The 17,009-nt window shown below is 38.9% G+C and overlaps 1 protein-coding gene across 3 annotated transcripts; it reads right to left on the reverse strand.

Moving 5' to 3' along the window:
- Nucleotides 1–614: 614 nt before the first annotated feature.
- Nucleotides 615–5,927, reverse strand: zgc:110540 (deoxynucleoside kinase). Of its 3 annotated transcripts, none has more exons than XM_043703639.1 (8): nucleotides 5,124–5,210; nucleotides 4,248–4,359; nucleotides 4,026–4,141; nucleotides 3,099–3,292; nucleotides 2,328–2,475; nucleotides 2,091–2,206; nucleotides 1,832–1,931; nucleotides 615–1,354 (listed from the first exon to the last, which is right to left on the reverse strand). In XM_043703639.1, the coding sequence occupies exons 2-8, from the start codon at nucleotides 4,357–4,359 to the stop codon at nucleotides 1,328–1,330; spliced, it is 813 nt and encodes a 270-aa protein (XP_043559574.1). In that variant the 5' UTR covers nucleotides 5,124–5,210; the 3' UTR covers nucleotides 615–1,327. The 3 variants fall into 3 exon arrangements, with proteins under 3 accessions (XP_043559574.1, XP_043559573.1, XP_043559575.1); XM_043703638.1 differs by lacking the exon at nucleotides 5,124–5,210 and adding an exon at nucleotides 4,979–5,115; XM_043703640.1 differs by lacking the exon at nucleotides 4,248–4,359 and having other exon boundaries at nucleotides 5,124–5,927.
- Between the last annotated feature and the right edge of the window lie 11,082 nt (nucleotides 5,928–17,009).

Genomic DNA, 17,009 nt, shown 5'->3' on the forward strand with positions numbered 1-17,009 from the left:
ACCGAAAAGTAAGAACAGGTGCAATGTTTTTTTTCCAAAGGATATCCTATTTGACAAACTTAAGTATGAGGAAGTACCTCTAGGTAGTTAAAAAGAGGAACCTGTAGATGTAACAATGGAATTGAATTTAAGGCATTCAAGATGATGCCACACAAGCTTAATATAAGAGATAAGGGCTCCTGTTTGCAAAAAAAGATGTAGACAAGTTGCGTGAACAAGGGGCAGGTAGGGAGCCATGTGGAATTGAGGGTATTCATTCATTAGTAAGAATAAGAAATCCTAAATCTGAATAGTAGAGCAGGCTCCATGGATTGTATGGTCTTTTCCCACACCTACTTCCAACAACAAAATTCTAAAAATACTTGTAAAAGCTGAAGAGTTGGATTCTAGTAATAACTTTAAAAGTATCAAAGATTAGGCATGCACATCTGGTAACACTTTATGTTCCCTTTCTCAAATTTGAGATCATATTATAAAGACCAGAACCAGATTAATATTTTTATTTAAAAATACAGAGTAAATACAATCACAGATGAAAACAAATCCAATGCATTTGGATTTTATACTGAAAACACAACTCAAAATAGAAAAAGCTCAATTCACGTTAATAAAAATCTATAATTCACATCTATTTACACAATTACACACATACAAGTCTAACCTTGAAAAAGGGTGTTACAAAATGGTTGGAAGCAATGAAAAAAAAAACACAAGCCACAGAATAACAAGTGTAGAGAACTGCATAGACCAACTTCTAAAATACTTAAGTTATTTTATCTGGAGAACATTTTGACAGAAGCAGAAATAGATAAAATAGGGGCAATACACATCAGGGCACTGATAGTTAACATTACAAACTTGCACCAGAACTGTTGGAATACACAGAGGCATGAGGAACGCAACCAGATTAGCACACAGTCTTTAGTGTACTGTTATCATTTATATTCACAATATTGTAACATTCACTTACTAACTGATTCATCAAGAGCATAGTAGTACACTTGACTATGGTTTATGCAGGACCATCTTATTACATTCTTAACCAGAAATTGTTGAGATCAGCAGCACATTTGGATAAAGACAGACCATCAAGATAGTTTGGATGCAGGAAAACAAAGTAGGCAGGAAGTACAACGAATGTGCGTGCAAAATTACAGACCTGTTTGCATACTTAGTAACTAGATAAGTTCCTCTTCATTACCCCTCCAGAATAGTTAAAACTTTTGATAAATATTTAAGTCACATACAGGTGTATGCTTCTTAAAATCGACACAGGTTTTTAAAAAGTCAGTGCAAACCTGGTCAAGGTTTGTCGCTAGTTGATGTACTATAAAGTCTGCAGGAATGTCTTCACCTGTTAATGAGAAGTAATGTTATGGTGAGATTACCTGCTACAGATATCCTATTTAACTATTAAGTATATCACTTATCAATTGAGTAACAAGATTAACTTGCGAGAATTTTTAAAGTTAATTTTAAAAATACTGAAGCAAACCAGTTGTAGGAAGTAAACAAATAAAATTTGCAAAAAATTCAGAAAACCCCAGATTAAGAATAAAACAGATGGTTAAAAACAAAATAGATGAAAAGAACTCAAATATTTGAAAATATTGGCTAGACCCACCCAAGTAATAAAAATCTTATATATTAAAGACATATTCTGACTAAATATCTTTAAGAATACATCAATTTTTTCTCTATTTGATTGGTTAGTTAGTTAGCATTTTGCTGGGACAACACCATGAGGAAACTACTTTATCCAGTTAGCCATTCTTCAGATTTGAGACAGAGTAAGGACTGAGGTTCTTGAAACAGAAATTTAAAACAGTACCTTTTCTAAAATGTCCTCTTGTTTGATCTTATCGTCTTTAAAATCTTCATTGACATCAAGCACCAAAATAGGAATGTCTTTCAAGTATTCAAAGTCAAGCCTGAAAGAGGTTAAAAAATTATAGTAGTTTTATTTTCTGGAGCTGGGTTATAGAAAAAAAAGACAGTGATATTACTGCGAGATACAATCTACTAGGATTAGGATATAACTTCCTCCAAAAAAAGGACAAAAATCTCAAGTTCAAATGGGTCCTACATACCTCATTGTTCGATTATAAAGCCAACATTCATGTTTGTAATGCAGCTTTTCTAGGTACTCCAACTCAATTCCCTGTTCCTCCTCCCTGCCTCTCAAATGAAGGCGCTCCATACATTTCTATCGGATACAGATGACAGATTTTTACCATGACTGGAATGTTGTTGACATTGCTACAGTTAGATGTTTTTAAAAAAGAAAAAAGTACAAAATGAATCAAATAAACCAGATTTTTACTTACTTCAGGGGTTGCTCGAAGGTAGATCAGGGCATCCAATTCAATTTGAGCGCCAAACTGGTTTAGTATCCAACCATGCCAATCTTGGTAAATCGCCCATTCAGTTTCATTAAGCTTGCCAGATTCAAACAAATGTGAGGCAAATATATACCTGTTTGGACAGAAAAAAAGCTAATAAACATTTCAAAAGCAAAGCATTCTGAATAATTACAAGAAAATAAAATCAGAACCAATTTTTTGACAGTTCTTTGCCTCAGGCAGGTTTGATATAGCACCATGGCCTGTATCACAGGCAGGCCAAAGAAGATCACAAATGAACAAAGATTGGTACCAGCAGCATACAATTCAATCTGATCCACACAGCAGACCAGTCAATGAAATCAACTAACCCACCTAAGATGTCAGAGGTGCTTTAACAAAATACATTTTATATTCATATTGGGGTTTGGAGAAAAAGATACATTTTATATTCATATTGGGGTTTGGGAAATCCCCCAACCAGGAATCTTGCTTGCTCTTGCAAAGTGTTACAACTTGATGACCAACCCATTCAGCCAGTACAGTAATGCACTTTACTGTCCACCAAATTAGAGTGTGAATCTTGAATTTGGAGCTTAGAGTTCAAATGCAGCAATGACACAGTCAAGACATCAGGAGACACCCCAGAATAAGTTTTAAAATGATAATAATTAAATTGTCTATTCTTAAGATAATTTGGTCATTTTCTCTCATCTACCCAGAAATAAACCTCTAACAACTAATAGTTAGTCTCACCTGTCACTGTATACCGATCTTTCAAAGAACTGTACAGGATGTTCAGCCTCTTGAAGTTTGGAGGAGAATGGTTTAAGCTGTGCTCGAACCCTACTCAGGCAAGCATAGGTTTGAAATGTGTACGCCCATCTACTTGGCTTGTCATAGAGCATCTGGAGGAGATTGCCACCACTCTTCTGGGATGTTGTAAGTTCCTTTTAGGAAAAAAAGTTAGAAACAAAAAAAAGTTAGGACAAATTTCACCAAAATCTAGACACAAAACATTCCAATAAGCAGAATCCAATAGTGTGATTGTAAAGTAAATTTGAGCCGTAATCTCACAGCCAGACACCTCCCTTCCGGTAATTAGATACTGAATTGAGCAATACAAGACTTGCAACCTAACCAGTTAAGCTAGCAGACCTGAAAATCAAAAGTTTGCAACTGAAAATATAGCAGTTTTGTTACTAACTGAAAAAGCAAGTTATTTCACAAAAATTTACAAAGCAGGGATTGAAAACACCTGTGGCCATTGAGAGATATTCATAAAATCCCTAGTGTAGATGGAGGCCATTCTGCCAATGAGTCCACATAGACCCTCAAGAGCACCCCACCCTGTCCCTGTAACCCTGCATTTCCCATGGCTAACCCACCTAGCTTGAACATCCCTGGATACTATGAGCAATTTAGCATCGTCAATCCACCTAACCTGCACATATTTTGGACTAAGGAAGGAAACCAGAGCCCCTGGAAGAAATCCTGCACAGACAGACAGTTACTAGAGGCTGGAATTGAACCCAGGATCTTGCCAATTCCTCCATTTTCAAAAATATTGCAACTTAGTTTCCTCAAATGATAGAGAACAATTTCTACTAAAGATACCAATTCAATATCTTATCAAAATTTGAAGGACACCACTGGACATTATCACAAATGGAATTCAGTTACCTGGAATTCATCATCCACTGTTTGAACATTACACCATTTTCCAATAGGTTCAGGAACAACTTCCCATTCATCACTGGCTCTTGACAACATGTGGACAAAAGTAGATTTCCCTGCAGCTGTTAACAACAAGGTAAGTTAAAATGGATAACTTTCCACAAGAGTAGAACACATTGTCTCAAATATTTGTAAATGTTTAATCCTTCACACTAACATGTAATGAACCTTTTAATTGACGTGTGTATTGCATGAAGACTTCATTCACATCAACTCCAAAATGTTTAGCATCTAATTTATTTCTGGATGAGCACTGGATCCATATTTTATAGAAAAACATCTATTTGTTAGATAAAAGATAAATAGTGCAATGGAATTAAATTGAAATTACAACATATCTTAAAATTCTAAGTTCATCCATCCACTCGCGAAACAAATCGAGGCAGTCAGTCAATGCTAATTTCAAATAGACAAAATGAGTGCAAAATATATTGAAAGAGAGCGTTTTTGTAATACTAATACCCAACAGGTTACGGTAAAGTTTCAATATAGTTAACTTGAGCAAAAAAAAACTGGAGACAGAGAAATTACAGAATATGAAAGCTGAATGCAAGTGCAACTGAGATTTAGCTACAATAGTTCCTAATGCAAAAAAGCTAGACAGCAAGGGGAACATAGGCTGGTCATTTTTATTTATACGGCCATCATAAATACCGAATGTTCTACTAATTAAAGTCATCAAGGCTGTAAAATAAATCTATTTGACAGGTTAAAATGAAGTAAGATGGCTGAAATATGTTCAGAAGCAGGAAACCATCCGCATAACTGACAAAAGCTTTCTTGCGCAACCACTTAGCTGGATAAAGTAACAAAAAGTAAACACTAAATCCCATATTCTCAGCCCAGAAACAACTCACCTGGCCCCACTTTAATACTGCAAAACAGAAGAAATGCATTACCTTCAAAGAGCTTCCGCTTGACTGGTAAAGATTTAGAAACGTCCAGCCCGCCAAAACACATTGGCGCCAAGAGAAACCCCTCTCACAATCCGCTTGCACCATTAAACAAAAACGAAAGTCAGCATGGACTGTTGCTATCACTTACCAATATTTCCTTCAATTGAGATCTTCCTCACTCTCTTCTCAAAGCTGTCGTCGAAAGTGGGACTGACACACATTCTTTTTGGCGGAGTGGCCATGGTCTTGTGCGAAATTCTGCAAACTCGAGCGAGCAGCGCTAGAAATGTTTGAATGTGGCGGGCTCGGATTGTATTTGTAGCGTGGGGAAGTCGTGGCCGCGCCTCTCTGCGGGCGTAACTCTAGCTCAGTGCGGAAGAGCCGCGGCGCTGTTCATTCATCACAGCCAATCCACTCCTTACCCTGTAACAATGGGGAGCTCACTATTGTCGCAGCATCTTCAACCTACACAACCCAACAAAAGCGCCCCTTCCCAAAGGTGCACAGATAAATAGAAAGCTATTTCACATCAAAGAAAAAGTGAATATATCTGATTGAAAGTCTGCTAGGTTTTGCCAGCATTTCTTTTTCATTTCATTTTCCGTCTCAGCCACGCATTTCGGTTGCTAGAGCTTCGCGATCCAGTCGAAAAACGTCACGTAATGTGACGGTCAGGAGAAGACTACAATACCGCTGTGTAATTCCTGTTATACATGAGTAACATCCTGAATGTAGTCCTTGAGAAGTCTTTCTGTAAGTGTAGGAGGTTGGAAGCTGTGCAGGGAAGATCTCCGCAGAACGGGAGGTTCGTGACAATCCTGGAGACAATGGCTTGGTGCCCGGAGGTAGAATCTCGATCCAGGGGGAGCTAGAGGGAAGTATCAGAGACGTGGCATTCAACCTCTGGCGAGGTAGAGATCAGTTAGGAGAAAACCACAGCTCCATACCTGGAAGAGGCTTGAAAAGAGGAGATAGGTTAGAGTGAGTGAGAAGCGTGGATAATTTCGAGGTGGCTGGAGCTTGGCAGGCACAGTCAATGAAAATATCAAGAGAGACCAGAAGGCCGAAGGGAAGAATCGAGTTGAAAAGAATACTGGAGACAGATTAAAATGTTTCACTCAGAACTTGGGGGGGGGGGGGGGATGTTCTTGGCCATAGGAATGGGCCTGACGGAAGAACTCAGCATTGTTCCAGTCTTGAAATTCACTCTGGTACAGGGAAAGACCCTTGCTTAGAACACCAAAAGAGAAAATGCTGGAAAATCTCAGCAGATCTGGCAGCATTTGTAAGCATCTTTGTCAAAGGGTCAGTTAGACTCGAAACGTCAGCTCTTTTCTCTCCTTACAGATGCTGCCAGACCTGCTGAGATTTTCCAGCATTTTCTCTTTTGGTTTCAGATTCCAGCATCCGCAGTAATTTGCTTTTATCCTTGCTTAGAACAGATCATTTAAGGTAATGTGTATACAGGGTGAGGGATATGGGTCGGGGGGAAGTGAAGGGAGATCTGGAGTTGGTACCCACAAATTTTTGGAGTTTGTGATCGTACCTCGGAAGAAAGTGATGTGAGATGAAGGATGAAATGAGACAGTGGACCAGGACAGCTTTAAAATAATGAGTGCTGTGGATCAGAAAGGTCAAAATGTTCATCTGATGACAACTGATATCAGGCACTGATCTCAGGGTGTACCTTGAACAAAATCTCAAGGAACATAAATTAGTCAGGAATATCCGTAATTGTGGTGGATCCAGAAAATAATGGTGAGAATTTTAGATGGAAGCTGAAATATGTCAAAAGTATACACTGTCGTTGAACTAGGTTACAGATCAGTCAGTATAATTTTGGTAATGGGAAAGTTCTACAAACAATTATTTGGGATAGAATTAGCAGTCACATGCTAAAAGGTGAGTTTATTAGGAAGGATCAACATGGAACTTTGCAGGGGAAATCATGTTCAACTGACATGCTGGAATTTTTCAGAAGAGGTAACAGTTTCAATGACGTAAACACTGTTGATGTTTTATAAAAACCTCACAACAGACTTGAACGTTAGAGTTCATGGTATAAAAGGAGCAGTCACAACATGAATATAAATTGTCTGATCGATAGATAACAGAGAGTAATGGGAAGCATTTTTTTAATCTCTCCACCCTGGAGGCACCCTGAGTCTATTCCTGATGAAGGCCTTTTGCCTGAAACGTCGATTTTCCTGCTCCTCGGATGCTGCCGGACCTGCTGTGCTTTTCCAGCACCACTCTGGAAACAGAGAGTAATGGTCAATAGATATTTTTCAGGCTGAAGCATGATTTGTATTGAGGTTTCCCTGGAGTTGGTATCGGGACCTTTGTTTTTCCTGATATATATTAATGATCTGGATCTTGATGTGAAGGAGAAAATTTCAAAGTTTGCAGCTGACAAAAAACTAGAAGAATTGAGGAGGTTATCAAGTTGGTGGAGTGGGCAGATAGATAGCAAATAAGATTCAATGCAGAAAGTTGGGAGGTGATGTACTTTGGTCAAAAGGACATTGAAAGACAATGTAAATTAGGGGCACAATTCTAAGTGGGTTGCATTATACATGCATGGATTATTATAATTATGCATGGATAATTGAAGCTGCAGGAGAAGTGGAGAGAGCAGTTATTAAAGCCTACATTGTCCTCAGCTTCATTAATAGCTGTGTAGAGTACAAAGGCAAGAAGATAACATTGCATTTGTACAAGACATTTCTTACACTTCACCTGGTGTATTGTGTATAGTTGTGAACACCACATTATTGAAAAGATGTGAATGCACTGGAGAGACTGTAGAAGTGATTTACTACAAGAATGATTCCAGTTAGAATGTCATGCCTCTAGGAATCCTCATGTGTGCCTTTGTTTCGCTTGTCCTAGGATGTGTGTGTTGTCCTAGTCAACATGGTGGTCCTTCTTTGTCTGTATGTATGAAAACTAGTGATAGTAGGTCATGTCTTTTGGTGGCTAGTTGGTGTTCGTGTATCCTGGTGGCAAGTTTCCTGCTTGTTTGTCCAAAGTAGTTTTTTTTACAGTTCTTGCATGATATTTTGTAAATGATGTTAGTTTTTCTGGTAGTATCTAAGGGATCCTTTAGGTTCATTAGTCGTTGTTTAAAAGTGATTGTAGATTTATAGGCTACCATGATGCCAAGGGGTCTGAGTAGTCAGGAAGTCCTTTCTCATATGTCTTTGATGTAAGGTAATGTGGCTATAGTTTTTGTTTGCGTTGTATCTACTTGTTTGGGTTTGTGACTACATGTTTGGGTTTGTTTCTGAGGAATTGGCAGATTGTGTTTATTGGGTAACCCTTTTTCTTGAAAATGTATAGGTATTTTTCTTCTGCTGTTTGTAGTTCTTGGGTGCTGCAGTGCGATGTAGCTCATTGAAATAATGTCTTGATGCAGCTCTGTTTGTGGGTGTTGAGATGATTGTCTCTGAAGTATTTGGTCTGTGTTTGTTGTTTTTCTGAAGATGCTGGTTTGAAGCTCTCCATTAACTCTACGTTCAACTGTCACGTCAAGGAATGGGAGCCTATTGTCGTTCTCCTCTTTTGTGAATTTTATGCCTGTCAGGATATTGTTGATGGTGTTCTATGTTTCCATGAAAATCAATTAGCCACCAAAAGACACGACCCACTTTCACTAGTTTCCATACATACAAAGAAGAACACCACTTTGACTGGGACAACAAACACTTCCGAGGACAAGCGAAACAAAGACATGCATGAGAATTCCGAGAGGCCTGGCATTCTAACGAAATTCCATCAGTAAACACATTGATTTAGACTCCATCTACCTTCCCTTGAAAAAAAGAACTGGAAATGACATCATCCACCTTAAGAAACCAAGATCTATAAATAAAGAGGTGGGACATACCACCAGCGCTTCACCGGAGGCTCTCACTGATTATGTTACCTAGTCATGCTGATGAAACATCTGAAAACAAATCTTCCAGCTCACTTACATCCAGATTATTTGGATAGAAATAGTGAGTGACAGTATGGGGAAAAAGCACGAGATTGGAACTGGATAATGATATTTGTTTGAATAGTTGGTACAGGCATGATAGTCTGAATGGCCCTCTTCAATACTGTAACCATTCTGTGATTCAGTGAGATGTAAAAGTGAATTTTGGGTAATACCTGATCACTTGCTATCTCCCTTCTCAAATTTAATGATGGTGAATCAGGGAGAAAACAAAGGAAAATCCCATTGGAGACAAGATCTTCAGGGTGAACATTTCTGGATGAGAAGTGGGAGTCAATTAATTACCAATCAAAAATAAAACTCTGTGCTCCTGTAAATCTGAAATAAAACCAGAACATGCAGAAAATGTTCAGCAACTGAGTTAATGTTTCAGATCAAAGTTTTTCTCTCCCCAGATGCTGCTTGGCCTGCTCAGAAATTCCAACGTTTTCTAATTTCTAATTCTATTAAACAGAACTCTTCTTCTCTTGTCCCATTAGAGATGGACAGGACTGGCAGCTTAATGAGGACGCTTTAAGGGACATCTCTGGAACACCCGCACCAATCAACCCCACCGCCCTGTGGCCCAACATTTCAACTCCCCCTCCCACTCAGCCGAGGACATGGAGGTCCTGGGCCTCCTTCACCGCTGCTCCCTCACCACCTGACACATGGAGAAAGAACGCCTCATCTTCCACCTTGGAACACTTCAACCCCAGGGCATCAATGTGGACTTTACCTGTTTCCTCATTTCTCTACCCCCACCTCATCCCAGTTCCAAACTTCCAGCTCAGCACTGCCCCCATGACTTGTCCTACATACCTATTTTCCTTTCCATCTATCCACTCCACCCTCCTCTCTGACCTATCACCTTCATTCCACCCCCATTCACCCATTGTACTCTTAGCTACCTTCCCCGACCCTCCTCCCTGACCTATCACCTTATCCCCACCCCCATTCACCTATTGTACTCTATGCTACTTTCTCCCCATCCCCACCCTCCTCTCATTTATCTCTCCACTCTTCAGGCACACTGCCTCTTTCCTGATGAAGGGCTTTTGCCCGAAACGTCGATTTTCCTGCTCCTCGGATGCTGCCTGAACTGCTGTGCTTTTCCAGCACCACTCTAATCCAGAATCTGGCAGCTTAATGTTCCAGGTTACAAAAGCTATAGGAAAGACAGAAAGAGTGGTGAGAGAGGATGGGGTGTCATGTTTTTGATAAGGGATATTACTGTTGTACTTAGGGTAGATATTCCTGGGAATACATCCAGGAAAGTTATTTGGGTGGAACTGTGAAACAAGAAAGGGATAATCACCTTATTGGGATTGTGTTATACACCTCCAATAGTCAGTGGGAAATTGAGAACAAATTTGTAAGGAGATTTCCGTTATCTTTTAGAATAATAGGACGGTTATGGTAGGGGATTTTAACTTTTCAAACATACATTGGGACTGTCATAGTGTTAAGGGTTTAGATGGAGAGGAATTTGTTAAGGGTGTGTACAAAAAAAGTTTCTGATTCAGTATGTGGATGTTCCTATGAGAGAATGTACAAAACTTGACCTACTCTTGGGAAATAAGGCAGGGCAGGTGACTGAGGTGTCAGTGGGGAAGCACTTTGGGGCCAGTGACCATAATTCTACTAGTTTTAAAATAGTGATTGGAAAGGATAGACTGGATCCAAAAGTTGAAGTTCTAAATTGAAGGAAGGTGATTTTGACGATATTAGGCAAGAATTTTCGAAAGGTGATTGGGACAGATGTTTGCAGGTAAAGGGATTGCTGGAAAATGGGAAGCCTTCAAAAATGAAATAACGAGAGTCCAGAGACAATATGTTCCTGTTAGGGTAAAAGGTAAGGCTGTAGGTGTAGGGAATGCTGGATGATTAGAGTAATTGAGATTTTGGTGAAGAAAAAGAAGGAAGCATATGTCAGGTATAGACGGGAGAAATGGAGTGAATCCTCAACAGAGTATAAAGGCAATAGGAGTATACTTAAGAGGGCAAAAAGGGGACATGAGATAGCTTTAGCAAATAGGGTTAAGGAGATTCCAAATGGTTTTTATAAATACATTAAGGACAAAAGGGTAACTAGAGAGAGAATAGAGCCCCTCAAAGATCAGCAAGGCAGCCTATGTGTGGAACTGCAAGAGATGGAGGATATAGCAAACAAGTATTTTACATCAGTATTTACTGTGGAGAAGGACATGGAAGATATAGAATGTAGGGAAATAGATGGTGACATCTTGCATCAAGTATATCCTAGAACTCTGTGGGAAGCAAGGGAAGTGATTTCTGGCCCCTTTGCTGAGATATTTGTCACAGATGAGGTGCCAGAAGACTGGAGATTGGCAATTGTGGTGCCACTATTTAAGAAAAGTTGTAAGGAAAAGCCAGGAAACTATAGACCAGTAAGCCTGACATCAGTGGTGGTCAAGTTGTTGGAGACAATCCTGAGGGACAGGATTTACATGTATTTGGAAAGGCAAGGATTGATTAGAGATAGTCAGCATGGCTTTGTGCGTGGGAAATCATATTTCACAAACTTGATCGAGTTTTTTGAAGAAGTAACAAAGAGGATTGATGAGGGCAGAATGGCATTCTATATGGACTTCAGTAAAGTGATCGACAAGGTTCATCATGTGAGACTGATTAGCAAAGTTAGATCTCATGGAATACAGGGAGAACTAGCCATTTGGATACAAAACTGGCTCAAAGGTCGAAGACAGAGGGTGGTGGTGGAGGGTCGCTTTTCAGACCGGAGGCCTGTGACCAGTGGTGTGCCACAAGGTGCTTGGTCTACTATTTTTCGTCATTTATATAAATGATTTTGATGTGAATGTAGGAGGTATAGATAGTATGTTTGTAATAGACACCAAAATTGGAGGTATAGTGGACAGCGAAGAAGATTATCTCAGAGTACAATGGGAACTTGATCAGATGGGCCTAGTGAACCATTTCAAAACTTTTAATGACTTTCCTTCCAGCAAATGAACCTGAATCTGTCCTGAACCTTTGATCTTAATTTGATTACAGTGGGTACTTCATAATTAATTACCATAGTGTCCTCAATTGTATCAAGCTTTGTTCTTGTAGCAGAACTTGAAGCCATCTCAACCTTTGTCTGTGGAGCTGATGGACCCACTACAACCCCACCCATCATTGATCTGCTTCTAGCTTTTTTCTTCAAATCACAATTCTCCTTCCTATGCTCTGCAGACTTTGAACACTGCTCTTTTTATCATTACTACTACTGTGAGATATTTTGTATATAAAAGGTGTTGTCTACATGCATATTGATGTATTTTAGATTACTTACAGTGTGGAAACAGGCCCTTCAGCCCAACAAGTCCACACCGACCCGTCGAAGCGTAACCCACCCATACCCCTACATTTACCCCTTACCTAACACTGTGGGCAATTTAGCATGGCCAATTCACCTGACCCGCACATCTTTGGACTTTGGGAGGAAACCGGAGCACCCGGAGGAAACCCACGCAGACACGGGAAGAACATGCAAACTCCACACAGTCAGTCGCCTGAGGTGGGAATTGAACCCGGGTCTCTGGCGCCATGAGGCAGCAGTGCTAACCACCGTGCCGCCCATTTCAGAGGTAAAGTAGGTCCCAAAAGGAACAATCCTCATGTACATTTTCCTAAATGTCAACGTTTTATTTCCCCCATTATCTACTGGTTATCATCATCAGAATTTATTTAATTTTATAAATAAATAAATTTTAGAAGTCTCTAACTGGCTCACAAAGGTAAAACAAGTGACACTTCAAAGCAAATATTCAATTTTAGATATAATCATAGATATTATATACCAGGCAAACAAAGTTTGTGGCATGAATGTTTTTTTTAGATAGGGGTAGATTTTGGCAGCAAGTTGAGGATTATCAAATCTGCCATGATCTCATTGAATGGCAAAGGACACTCAATTGGCCAAATGGCCTACTTCAGGTCCAACATCTTATGATTTTACATTGATTTTGATTCCGATATTGCTCCATCATAGCCGACTTTACCTATCATGTTGTCATGGAAGGAACAGATGATGTCGAACAGCCCTGGTGGCCAGCTTATTTTCTCCAATAACAATAGGCTGTTATTGTGCCGGTTTTGCTCACTGACAATATCATGGTGAGGTTGATGAAGACAATACATATAGAAAGCAGAGTTGAAGTTGTGACTCTGGTGACTCTTCATCATTACTCTGAGTCAGAGTCACCAACCTCAAAATGTTAACTCTGCTTTTTCCTCACTGATGCTGCCAGACCTGCTTGAGTTTTGCCAGCAATTTCACATCTCCACCATCTGCAGTTATTTGTTTTATCTTAGTCATTCCAGTCCCTATACATATGCTGCATAAAAATGATTTTCCTTAGTTTTTTTTAAATCATTCACAATAAGTCCAGTTCTCACTATCTTGCTAGATAGTTTCTCGCTATCAACTCTGATTTGAACGAAAGGAAACATGGAGACTTAGAAAGGATTAGGGAAGAAATTCCAGACTTACGTCATGGGCTGCTCGATAATTTCTTGCTATCAACTCTGATTTGAACAAAAGGAAACATGGAGAGTTGCAAAGGATTATGGAAGAAATTCCAGAGCTTAGGCCCTGGGCGGCTGAAGATACAGCCTCCTATAGTGAAATCAGTGATGCTAAAATGGTAGAGTCGCAGTTTAGTTTTTAGCTTCCTGCCCAATATGGGATGCCCTTGGGTTGAGTATTTTGAAGTTTGGAAAAACTCTGTGGCCTTGTGAGGGATGGGTCCTTTATTCACTTTCAATCACTGCCACTTGTCAGCCAAACATGCTGATTTCAGATTTTTATTTAATCAAAATCAACCAATGAAGCAAAAGTAGAGTCTTGATGGTTCCGAATGACAGAGTTATAGTTTTGATGGCTAATGTTAATGTCAGTGATATAAAATCACTTTCACATTGGCAACCATCCTGAAAAAAAATCTTTCAGCCTGTTCTATATCCTTATGATGCTGCTCTCAATGTTACGTGATGAGGTCTAAATGATTGCCCCACCAGCCTTCTTGCCTAATGTCAATATCAGTCATTTGAAGTTATATTCAAGTCACCATGCCCCGTGAGGAAAGATGCTATCTTATTGTCCTCTTCATCATCAATTATTAACTAGGAATGCCAAAGGAAAAGATGTTCAATCGAGAATGGTCAAAATGTAGTTTCATAGCAAAGAGCAGAAAGAGCATTATACATTCTGCAATTTGTGCTGAAATTATATCAATGTCAGTCACTTTGGAAAGGGAGACATGAATCATCATGTTTTGTCAGAAAACACAATCTAACGCCCAAAGTTCCTTCGTCTAAATTACCTATGTTCCCGTAAAATAACGAAGTGATGACTATTGAACTAAGTAAAGCCTACTATATTATGAGGCACCACCAGTCTTACAATCTTATTGTCTGTGGTATAGAAGTTGATAAAGAAACATACATGACTCCTCCACAGCAGGCATGGATGAACAAAGCCAAAACATTGAAGAGGAATGATCGAACACAATATTCTATCCAGAAGCCCTTCGATTACACAAAGCAAAAGAATTTTTTTCCCTTTGGAAACCAATGTCTGAAACAAGGGTACAGCGAAGTTTGGTTTTCAGATTTCATAATTTTGAGATGGAGATTCAGTATTTAAATTTTTATAATGATGGACAGGGAACCATAGAAAACATCACAATCAAGCTATTATCCAAACCCACATTTCCTTTGATCTTTCACATAATCAACTGATAAACGCAGGTGTTCATGACAGAAAGTATAATAGGAGTTACCAAAAATTGAAAAGTGCTCAAAAGGACATTGTTGTAACCAATTTTTGATTCGTCTTTTAAACAAGGCAACAAAGTATGCCTTAAGACACGAAAGATCATTCTCACTATATTGTTTCTGCATGCAGAACACCATGATTGAGGGAGATCTGTTTCTTACTTGAAGTGGAAGAATGCAATCTATTGAGGCATGTCATGTCCAGCTGGTTTCCTTTATTGCTGTGTTATTGACAGCTTACTGAAATGCTGAAAACTTATGACAAACTACATTCAGTATTCAGTGAGGAGGTATACCCAAAATATTGTCAGGATGCTTCAGAACAAGGGGATGCAAAAAAAATGACTGAGGTTTACTTTCTCTTTCTCAGCAATGAGCTGCAACTATTTAGGAACTGTACTAAAGCGTTAGGGCCTAATTTGATCAGAGTATGAACCGACGAGTAACCTTTACAGGAACCTAGACAAAAGGATTTGGTAATTTATTTTGCATTCACGGCTAATGATAGACTGAAATAATTGACCCTAGATTTGCTCTCAAAATGTGAGTGAGACATTATTGATTACAAAAAAGTTATAAACAACATTAGTGGCAGAAATGAAAACAGATTTCATAGTTTGTGGGATATAGGTGAATTAATGTTATTTCTGCAATTATAAGTTCTGATACAGAGTAAATGAATTCACATTAGTTTGGGATTGTTTCGGACGAGAGCTGACTTAGAAAAAAATGAGGAAACATATAATCCGTTAAAGAAAATGGTATGTTAGCATGAGATGTGATTACAGAACAATGGTGGATGTATGGGCAAACAGGATAAACATCTGTTTCTCACTTGTACAGAGACACAGGAACAAACCCCAATTAAAAGGACTTAGTGATAAGATGCTGTGAGGGGCAGCACAGATGGAGGGAGCAGATAATGGTAAGCAAAGGATGGGATGACGTCAAACAACCTTATAGGAGTCAGAGATAAGAGTTTGTCACGGACAAGACAGGATAAACAGAAGTTGTGGGATAAGTCTTAAGGAAATGAGTGACGTAAGCGAAGCAGGGAAAAAACAATGGAATAAGGAAAACATATGGGAAAATAACTGTATAAATTGCGAGAGTTTGTTGGGGTTTACTGTGCATTTGTCATTGCCTTACCTGGCAATTAGACATGGCACCCACTTGCAAGTGTACAAATAAACGACTCTGTTTCAGATATTTGGTCTCGGACTGAAATTATTGATGTGAGTGGGCTTTGTTTCTCACATAGTTGATTGTCCAAATAAGCCAAAGCAACTCCTTTGAACAATTTTGCAATAGTGTTCAAATGTGCAATTTTTGTGCTTTGAAATAATTCAGCATTATGAAAAGTGATACATCCTCATTGAAATTGAAGCATGACTAGAATAGTGAAGAGCCGAAAATGTGTTGCTGGAAAAGCGCAGCAGGTCAGGCAGCATCCAGGGAACAGGAGAATCGATGTTTCGGTCATAAGCCCTTCTTCAGGAATAGTGAAGAGACAATGCTGAAATTTTTCAACAAAGCCCAGGGGAAAAATATCATGAACATGAAGAATATAGCTTTTATATATATATTCCGCATAGCATGTCTCAAAAGGATTTTTCTTCAAGGTGACCATTGCTTTGAGAAATGAGTAGAACCAGTTGGAAGTGCACAGTATGAAAACAGACCTCCAAACTGCGTCAATTTGTCAGAAGAATGCAACGACATATGCCCTGAGTTCGGAGGGAGCAAAAAAACTTCTGTTAAAAGTATTAATATTTGCACTAGCTCCCATAGTGGGGAGATTGGTTTTCAATTTTGATATTATTGATTGTTATACTATATGGCATTATAATATATACAGTGTAGTTACTAGCAATTACCATTTACATTTAATCAATAAAATAATTCAGTGTAAATGCAATTTCAATTCTAATTTTAATTATATTAGCAGACCTTAAACACCTGGCTATTTTTGCATGTGTGCATGGATGAAAGTGGTGACCAGAGGGACAGGGTATTCTATAGTTAGTGTGCAGATACCTTGGATAGTTGTGACTGGAGAAGTTTATAGATGTAAGGCAAGGTCATCAAGGAATTTGAAAACTATGAGAATTTAAAAATTGGGGTGATGGAGATCCAGCAAAGATTGCTTACAATGGATAAAGGCAAAAGGCTCAGTCTGAGATTAGTATGTAGCCGGTTTACCAACTAAATTGACGTTAGTTCAAAATCATTAAATTTGTTAAGAACCTT

This window comes from Chiloscyllium plagiosum, chromosome 14 (assembly GCF_004010195.1).
Source record: "Chiloscyllium plagiosum isolate BGI_BamShark_2017 chromosome 14, ASM401019v2, whole genome shotgun sequence".
Classification (NCBI taxonomy): domain Eukaryota; kingdom Metazoa; phylum Chordata; class Chondrichthyes; order Orectolobiformes; family Hemiscylliidae; genus Chiloscyllium; species Chiloscyllium plagiosum.